The sequence below is a fragment of the Marmota marmota genome, unplaced genomic scaffold (genome assembly GCF_001458135.2).
Source record: "Marmota marmota marmota unplaced genomic scaffold, marMar, whole genome shotgun sequence".
NCBI lineage: Eukaryota > Metazoa > Chordata > Mammalia > Rodentia > Sciuridae > Marmota > Marmota marmota.
In genome coordinates, this window is record NW_025999864.1 from 479,538 (window position 1) to 490,115 (window position 10,578).

Consider the following 10,578-nt stretch of genomic DNA (forward strand, 5'->3'; position numbering starts at 1 on the left):
CCAAAAAAAAAAAAAAAAATCAAGAAGTTCCAGAGATGTGTTGCACAATAATGTGAACTCAGTTAACACTTAGTTTATACTTACAAATAGTTAAGATGGTCAATTTTACATTGGGTCTTTTACCACCACCACCACAACAACAAAAGTTGTGTATTCAGGAGGATTATAACTATGTAAAAATAAACACAAGTTAAAATTTCCATCTGCACCAGGTGCAATGGCAAACACCTATAATCCCAGGGGCTCAGGAGGCTGAAAGCATTAGGATTGAGAGATCAAAGCTAACCTAAGCAACTTAAGGAGGACCTAAGCAACTCAGCAAAACATTGTCTCTAAATAAAACATAAAAAGGGATGAGGATGTGGCTCAGTGGTTAAGCACCCCTGAGTTCAATCCCCAGTTTAAGGGGAAAAAAAAATTATCCATGAAAGGAACATTCTAGGTAAGTTTTCTTTCTTTCTTTTCTTTTTTTTAAATTTTTCTTCCAGAAATATGTCTTGCTTTTATTATTAGAAGTAAAACTATGACATGATAAATAAACATATGCTAACTGTATCTTCTGTTTAAAATCAACTATATAAATAAGGTATAGAAAAATACTTAAGGGAAATTTTTTTAAATGAGAGAAAGGGACTGAGAAAATATTTGACAAGACAAAGGCTGAAATATTCTAAAAACAAATGAAAAACAAAAACATGGAGCTAAGACAATCAGAATATTAAATAGATGGAAAAAACAAAATCCTAAACAGTTTAAATATAAAGACATGTGGGTTATAAGTAAAAATGAAGGAAAAGGGTAATATGCAAGTACAGGTCATAAGAAAGATGATACATCAATATTATTATACACCAAACTACACAATATCAGACACCATAAGCTTCAAGAAAAGGATTCTTTTATATAGGAAAACATTCTATAATAATAAGGTCAGCTCATTAAGAAGACACAAATATATACATACCTAATAACAGATTCGAAAGACATGTAGCAAAATCTGACAGAAGTGAAAGGATTAACAAAACCATAAATAAAACCCCAATGACTTTCTTAGTAATCAATAAAACATTAGTACATGATATATAAAACTTGAACACTATCAAACAACTTGACCAATTTGACACATTGAATGTTATATCCTGAGGGCTTAGTGGCATGCACCCCAGAGTCCCGCTACTCAAAAGACTGAGGAAGCAGGATCACTTGAGGCTAGGATTTGAGGCCAGCCTGACCAACTGTTTTAGTGTTTAGTGACCAACTTGTTCACTGTTGCAACCAAAAGACCTGACAAGAACAACGTTAGGGGAGGAAAAGTTTATCTGGCACTGAGGGTTTCAGAAGTCTCAGTCCACAGACACTCAGCTCCACTGCTCTGGGCCCAGGGATTGGCAGAACGTCATACTAGAAGAGTGTGGAGGAAAGCAGCTCAGGGCATGGCACCAGGAGGCAGAGAGGAGGGAGGGAAAGAGGGAGAGAGAGAGAGCATGCCCCTGCCTACTCCCCGCAGTCTCCAAGGACAAAATATATACTCCAAAGACCCACCTCTTCCAGCCACACTATACCTGCCTACAGATAGTTACCACCCAGTTAATCCCTATCAGGGGATTAATGCACTAATTAGATTAAGACTCATAACCCAATCATTTCACTTCTGAACTTGCTTACATTGTCTCACTCATGAGCTTTTGGGTTCATATCTAAACCACAACACCAACATGGCCAAATTCCATTTCAAAAAAAAGCTACATCCAACAGAATACACATTCTCAAGCACAAATGGAGCATTTACTAACTCAAGCTAGGCCATAAAAAAGTCTTAAAATCTAAAAGTTAGACTCATACAGAGAATATTCTCTAACCACAATGGACATAACAATACAATGTTTGGGGAAATACCAAATAATTGGAAAGTAAACAACATATGCCTATCTATGAATCAAAAAAGCAAATAGGAAATTAGAAAGTATTTTAAATTTAATAATGAAAACAACACACCAAAATTTGTGGAATCCAATTCAAATTCTTAAAAGAGAAATGTGCAGTTCTAAGTGCTTATATAAGAAAAAAAAAGTTCCAATTTAAGATGCTAGCAAAAGAATAATATATTAATTCCAAATACATAGAAAGATGTGAGCAAAAAAGTCATTGAAATAAGAAATGGACAATGGAGGGGGAAAAAGTGAAATCAAAAGGTGATTCTTTGAGATCAATGACATGAAAATATATATTCTCTTGGGGAATAAGTGAAAAAACACAATATCACTACAAATCCTACAAACATTAAAAGGACAGTAAGAGAATCAGAAATTTCATACTAGTAAAACCAACAATTCAGATAAAATGAACAAATTCCTTTAGACATAAATTATTGAAACTGACACAATAAGAAATCTGAATTGTCACGTCTACTAAAAATACTGAATTCATAATTTAAAACCTAAGACAACTTGCTGGGACCAATGGCTTTATGAGTAAATTTTATCAAACAACAATATCAATTTAAAAATTACCAAATTCATTAGAAAACAGAAAAAATATCAATTAGTTCCCAATTTTATGAAGCTAATATATATCATGATTTTTAAAAACCACAACAGATTTAATAAAATATATAGAACATGATCTCAAGTGAACATAAGCCAAAAAAATTTTAGCAAAACACTAGCATATTAAATCCACCAATATATACAGGATAATTTATCATGGACATGTGGACTCTGTTCCAGGAATGCAAGTTGGTTTATTTTCAAAAATTAAATATACAAATGTTTTGAGCAAAGTTCTCAATGAAGAAAGGAGATATAAACAGAAAATGGGAGAAAACAAAAACCCTGTAGTATTGAATTTAAGTTATAGTGTGGGGGTGGCTAGGCAGATGATAGGTCAGTGGTAAAGCACATGGGTGAGGGCCCAGGTTGGTTCACCAGCACCACAAAAACATAAACAAATAAACACATTATAGGTATGGGGCTATACTTAATAGAATTTGCAAGGACCTGGATTCAATCTCTAGCACAAAAACACCCAAAACAAAAAACTCTGCTAAATTATAAGAATGAACTCAAAATTTCAAGAATATGAAATTAAATATTTCTTAATCCAATCTGGTGAAAGAATAAACAGAACTACATGCAAGGAGCAATGACCACACCTGGAATCCAGATCTTGATTTCTAAACACCATTCATTCCCATAGGAACCAGTTTCCTTGAAGAAAAATGGCTCATTTCAGGGTGTGAACATGAAAAGCACAAAATGAACATAGAAAACCTTTTATGCCAGAAAGTGACAAAAAATACAAGAAAAAAAGCAATATTAACATACAGTAGCAAGCCTGAAGAAGCTACCAGTGCCCAAATCTGGGAGAACATCAGCATTAAAATCAACAGTAACAATAATAGATAGTATCTATTCATTTAAATTTGAAATGAATATTCCATCCTAATAGATAATGAAGAAAGATGGACACGGTGGCACACATCTATGATCCCAACTATTCAGGAGTCTGAGGCAGGAAGATGGAAAGTTATGCCAGCTTGGGCAACACAAAATGACCCTGCTCAAAATAAAATTAAAAAGGATGGGGCTGGGGATGTGGCTCAAGCGGTCGCGCACTCCCCTGGCATGCCTGCGGCCCAGGTTCGACCCTCAGCACCACATACAAACAAAGATGTTGTGTCTGCCGAAAACTAAAAAAAATAAATAAATATTTAAAAAAAATAAAAGGTTAGGGCATAGCTCTGAGTAGAGTGCTAGCCTAGTACACATAAGAACCTGGGTTTGATGACCAATATCATTTAAAATAAATAAATAAGGAGGGGAATGCTGATTAACCAAAGTAACAGAAAAGGTTTGACTATTTGTTTTGCAACCATCATATTAATATAATAAGTGAGTGTGTCAAATATCATCAATGGATGTTTAATCACTGGATATAAAGTTTGATGAGGAACAGGGTATACAACCATCTCAAAATGTTCCTCTCAAATTACTTAATTACTATAGTAAAACTGATAATTTTACATTGGAAAAAATTAGGCAGACATCACTTAATCATATGATCAAAGTTACATCAACATTATCATTAACATCTTGTGCCTCTTAACATGATTTTTTAGAGCACAACGTAACAATGTTTTCACCAAAAATGCATAACCTGAATCTAATCACACCTGAAAAAAAAAATCAGTCAAACATAATTTAAGGATATTATAAAATGCCATATGCTTATAACTCTTGAAAATTCTCATGGTTAAAAAAGATTAAAAAAAAAAAAGACCTGATCTAAATGCCAGGCAACTAAAAAAGTTATGACAACTAAATGCAATGTCTGATGCTGTACGGTCAAAAGCATTGCTATAAAGGATATTAGTATATCGCTTTTCAGCCTTTAACTAAGGTCAAATATAAGAAATATTATGTAAATAATGGCAAAAGCCAAATGTTATATTCTGAAATTGATCATTTGATCAAGATTAGGTAAGAAATAGTCTTATTTTTAGTTATACAATTATTTAGAGGAAAGAGGTCATGATGTCTATAATTTATTATTATACAGTTTTACAAAATCATCATCTACAAAGAGTAATAAGGCAAATGTACTAAAATATTGGTAGCTGGTAAATCTAGATGAACTGTATAGTTCATCACACTATTCTGGAAACATTTTTCTAAGTTTGGATTTTTTTCAAAATAAAAGTTATTTTAAAAGGCAACATAATTCATAGTAGTATTAAATACTTATGGAAAATCTAGCAAACTCTACTCTGAAAACTTACAGAGGAAATTATAGAAGAACTGAATAAATGGAGAAATATAACAAGTTCACATACTAAAAGGCTCAAGATTGTGAAGAAATTAATTCTCACCAAAACAATCTATAGATTTAAAGCAAACTCAAACAAAATCTCATCAGGTTTCTTGGGGAAAGTGACAAGGTGATCTGACTCTATATGGAAATGTAAAGGGCCAGAAAAGTCAAAACAATCTTGAAATGAAAAATAAGATGCTTAAGCTACTATTTATCACTACTTAACTATATAGTACTTGAATCAAGACAGTGAGGTATTACTAGGATAAATAAATAAAGCAATGAAAACAAATAAAAGACCAAAGCAAATTCAGGAAACCAAATGAATAAACTGTGGTACAGATGCACAGTGGCACACAACTGAGCAATGAAAAAAGAATGAGGAAAAGCTCTATGCTGATTGGTAGGATAAATTATCTGTTAAAAGCAAAGTGCAAAACAGTATATACAGCATACTACCTGCTGCCTCAGAAAGAAGGGGAAATAAAGTTCTCATAAATGGGCTTATTTATACAAGAAATTCAGTAAAAGCGAATCAAAAAACAATAAAACTGGCTATCTACAAGGCATTCTGAACAAAGGGGAGAAGTTTCAACTTTCAAAAGCATGTTAGTTTATAAGCATTCCTGTATATAATGGAATGGAAATGAATTTAAACAGAAACACATGAAACCAAATATTTCAAATAAATGCTATTACTGTAAAGAGGGGAGAAATAACAACAACAAAAATCTAACCTAAAAAATTTTTCAACAGTTGCCAACCACATACCCTTAGTATAAGAAAATCTCATGCTGAATTCTTCATTTTATGATTGTTTTCTACAGAAGTATGGGAGTAGAAATTCTGAAAATTATAGGACTGAGCAAAAATCATAAACCTATGATAACACCAGGAGTCAGGGTTCTCAATGTGGAAGAAGAGAAATATAAATTCAGAAACAAAAAAGAAAAGAAAGCACTCAGATTGGAATGAAATTAGAAGTACAAAATTATGATTCCTGGAATATTTATACATTTATTTAAATTTCATCCACTGAAAAGATCTGGAAGCAAAGGTACTCAGTAGTTACACCACATATAGCACCCAAATCAGAGTTTCTAAATATTATTCCAATTAACCAGGGCTCCTTGGACAAATGGCTGATTCTAGGGTGAGGAAGGAAGGTAAATCTCTAAAGTAATTTGGTGACAGAAAGCCAATCTCAATGGCGAGATTCAGTACAATTTGAGAGGCAAGAAAAGTTCTTAAACATAAAACAGAAATCCATGACTCCAAACCAATCATAAATGTAGACATGCATGGACAGAAGTAAAAGGAGGGCTCTCTCTCATAATGAAAATTTTTACAGGGAATATTAGAATTGGAAAATTTTTATGATTTTGTAACCGTCAAAGACTTATGCAAGAATAATCAATAGATGCCAAATCTAGGGGCGCAATTTAATGAGGCTTCCAGATATCTGCATGACCTTCTAGTGTCTCCCCATAGATAGCTTGTTAATTGCAAGAGGAAAAATAACAACTATATACTGAAAAAGCCAGATGACACTTGGACCAGTTGACCAAAATTAACCACTAATAAAGGTCAGACAGATACAGGTCTCTAGACATGCTATCTTATAAAGGGTACACATAAATAATATTCTAGCCAAAAATGCATCACTTGAATCAGAAACTCAAATTGAAGAACATTTCATAAACAACTAGCCTATTTTTCAAAATGACAATATTATGAAAGAGAAAAGCTGAGGTTATGTTACAAATTAAAGGAGACTAAGAGACATAACTAAATGCAACTTGATATCCTTAAGCAGCTCTACCTCTGAGAAAAACAAATGGGATAAAAGACATCAGTGTTACTGGAACAGTTGACAAAATAAGAAAAAGGGCTATAAAATATAATCACTATTAAATTTCCCACATTTAATAAATATACTGTGGCTACAGAAGAGAATATCTTTGTTCTTAAAACAGAAAAGGATTTTATGCTAACTCTAGAGAGCTTTGGGAAATTAAATTGACAGAACCTTAGTAGAAAAAAATTCATTTCAAATGGAATGCAATAATATACAATATTAAGGAAAACCATCCTCCAAAATCCAAACTATTACTTTAATTAGGCTTGGATGACAAATTAACTCTCTCTGGGTCACTGTTTTTAATGTAATTTTACACTTTTGTGAAACTTATAGAAATAGGAAAGTTATACAAGGTATGCTACAATGTAAAAGAATGTTTAGTACATTATTTACAACAAATAATAGCCAAACTCTAAAATATATTTTTATAAGAATATATTGTTAAGCAAATTTTGATATATCTACTCTGCAGAATATAACACAGGAAGAATAAAGCACAGACAGTCCCCAACCTACAATGTTCAATTTAACAATCATTCAACTTTGGTGCCAAAAAAATAGGTCTTCAGGAGAAATCATACTTCAGATTTTAATCTTTTCCAGGTCTAAGATTATGTTGCATATTGTTTTACGCTGTTAGTGGCATAAAGCTACAGCTTCCAAAGCTACAGGTACATAATCACAAGGGTAAAAGTATATTATGATGCCAAGCTATGACATTTTGGATTTTTTTCAAAATAAAAGTTATTTTATTTTGGCAGGTAGTAGTATTAAATACATTTTCAATTTTCTTCAATTTATAATAGGTGTATCAAGATGTAACCCCATTGTAAATCAAGGAGTACAAAAATATGTTTATACTATACGATATAATTAGGATTAAAAAAAAAAAGCTGGGACTGGGGGTGTGACCCAGTGGTAAAGCCCTTGCTATATTCCACAATATTTATTAGGTTGCCTGGGTTCAACCCCAGCACTAAAAAAGAAAAAAAAAAAAATGCTGCTATATCTATCTGTATGAAAAATTAGAATTGTGTTAATGTGTTTATGTATGTGCCCAGAAACAAAGGCTTAAGGATGCATGGAAAATTGTTACCAGTGATTGTCCCAGGGAGAAAAAGAATGTGGGGAAGGGCATTACTTAAAGAATTTTTTTCCCTAAAAGATTATGAACCATTTTTACAATTAAAAAAAAAAAAAAAAAAGTTTTACTCCTGGAACTCAAAATTAAAATGTATTTGATGAAACAGATTTGAGTAGAGAATGTAAACTATAACTCTGATAATCAGAAATATGAATATAGTCTTGATACTTAGCTACAACATCATATAATTTTCTGTTTAAGCACATTTGTTCTATCAAGTTTACATTTTTCATTTTTAAACTACCAAAAATAACAACTCCTTTTTGGAGATAGTTAAGATATCAAACCTAAAATGGAAAAATCTGGCCATGTAATGATAGGAACAAAAATTAAAAAACAATACAAAAACAAATATTCACACAATATCCTTAACAAAGTTTACAGAGAATTACTTCAGTTGACAGACCAAAGTCCGATTAGCAATGTACTTTAAACTGTAAGTGATTCATGATAGTGCAGAGACATAATGAACTTTGAATTACTATGTTATTCATTTTATGAACAGGGAAGACTATCATCATATAGGTGTCCTTTCAAAATACTAATAGATGCATGACTCTGTAAGTACCAGAGAATTAAATTCCACAATATTTATTAGGTTGCCAGCACCCTTATCTTTGAAGAACTGTATTATGGTGATACAAAGACAGTTCCTTGTCAAAAAAACCTTAATAGAAAAAAGGTTTATTTTAAATTGAATACAATAATAAACAATATTGAGGAAAAACATCCTCCAAAATGTAAACTGCTACTTTAATTAGGAAATTTGAGTGACAAATCAACTCTTTCAGTCACTGTTTATAATGTAATTTCAAGTCACCATAATTAATTTTTTACTAATCTCACGTAACTCTAATAAGAACACTATTACATACTTTGATAAGCAGTGATTATGTTCTTAAGTAACAATCTTCATAGAGATCGTTTTTATTTATGTTGGGATTTTGACTTTTTCCCCCTTTGCATGTAAGTTGGGCTCTAGGACCCTTAGGTAAACAATCTTTTAGCCCTCTATCTAAAATATTATTAGGAATAGTATCATCACAATTTATTAATATAAATGAGTAAGTAAGTCTCTATTAACAGAGACTCCATGGGTACACTCAAACTCTCATACACAGATATGACCCATAGGAGGAAATGTCTACGCTAAGCACCTTAAGTACTGTTTCCTAACTTGATGTACTAACAGAGCAGTCAATTGTCATTCTTTCAACATTTCATGAGTGTAATTGAGTCCCAGTCTGTGTACTTTCTGCAAGTACAGAACAATTTAAAAAACAATAGTCCAAGGAAAATCCCTGGGTATCACATGGTAACACATAGTAGCTGTATGACTTTAGGTGTATCACTTAACCAGGCTTAACCTTAGTCATTGGTCTAAAAATGTCCTTATTACTTACCAACCTAAACCTGAATCATTATACCAGCAAAAAACAAACAGTCTCTAGTGGTTGTTCCGGGTCAAAGATCTGCAATACTCACGTACTCATCTATCAGATTCTTCACGTAATCGTGGCTCTAGAAACCACTGTGAGTAAACTAGGTGAATTACAGTTCCTAAATTGAGATAAGCTTCATATTATCCTTTAAAAGTTGTGAACTTACAAAATGTATTACAGAGGCCATGCTAGTTTTATGAATGTTTCATCTGTGCATCATTCTAGCAGGGTGTATTTCCTACCCTGAATCCGAGTTTCTGCACTACTGGAACCACGCCTCCCAGAGAAATCCAGGAGACAGACAGACAGACACCTACACACACACACACACACACACACACAAACACACACGCACGCACCCCATCAAGGGACAAGGAGGCAGAGATCCTGGTTAAGCCAAGCAAGCTTCCCGGGGGTTCGAGGGAAGGCCTTGTTTTTTGTTTTTTTCCCCCTCCAGCTATGCAGCTGCACCCAACTGAGAAGCACTAGATTAGCATCATCTGCATTTCATTCCTTTTCTTTTGCAATAGCTACTCGCCTATAATAAACAGATCTTGCGCTCGAGGGAGAATTCACTTCCCCGTCCAGTAAAATTGAAGTTCCTTATTTTTACTAACAACACCGTCTCCAACGAACACCCACCCTCCCTGGGGAGACCGGACACGCCTTTCTCCGTCGCCCCTCCAGTAAGCTTGAGCCTCACACCCTAGAAATAGCCCCACTTTCGGAGCCCCTTTCTGCACCGGTAGCGAGGCTCCCAGGGAGGGCGGAAGAGGCCAGGGGTGCGGCGTGCAGCCCTGGGTGCGGAGTGGGGGGTTGTCCCAGCACCGTTGTGAGCGCCAGGCTGCCTCGGTTGGCCAGGGAGCTGGTGGAGACAGAAGGGTAGCTGGAAGCCCCGCGCCACCCTCACTTACCCACTTTGTCCTTTCCGTACATGTGCCCGGCCACCTGATGCGACAGGGGCACGCAGCCGTTGAGGAAACGCAGCCTGCAGCCCGCTGGTTGCGGGGCGCCTTCGGGGGCGGCATCGCTCACCGGTGGGGTCCGCATCTCTGGGGCGCAGGGCGCCTCGAGCCGGAGGGGGGATGGCGGCTCTGTTGCCATAACCGTGTGCACAAGCGGTAACGGTGGCGAAAGGAAGAAAAAATAGGGAGTAGGGAGCGAGTGCCTGAGAACCCGGGGGTCGCTCAGGCTCGGCCGCGAGGAGGCCTGGGGGTTCCCGCGGCTGGTGCCCGCTGAGGCCCGGGAAGGGGGCCCATGACGCCGCGGAGGCGCGGGTGCTCCCCTGCCCAACTCTGCGGACCGCGGCTCCCAGCTCCCGT

At 35.3% G+C, this 10,578-nt stretch overlaps 1 protein-coding gene across 4 annotated transcripts in view; it reads right to left on the reverse strand.

Moving 5' to 3' along the window:
* Ipmk (inositol polyphosphate multikinase) overlaps window positions 1-10,572 on the reverse strand; it is a 54,776-nt gene extending 44,204 nt beyond the window's left edge. For all 4 annotated transcript variants that reach the window (XM_015504676.2, XM_015504675.2, XM_048813920.1 and 1 more), the window contains exon 1: window positions 10,171-10,572. In XM_015504676.2, coding sequence (XP_015360162.1) covers window positions 10,171-10,360 — 190 coding nt within the window. In that variant the 5' untranslated portion in view covers window positions 10,361-10,572. The remainder of the gene's footprint in view (window positions 1-10,170) is intronic.
* Window positions 10,573-10,578: the final 6 nt, after the last annotated feature.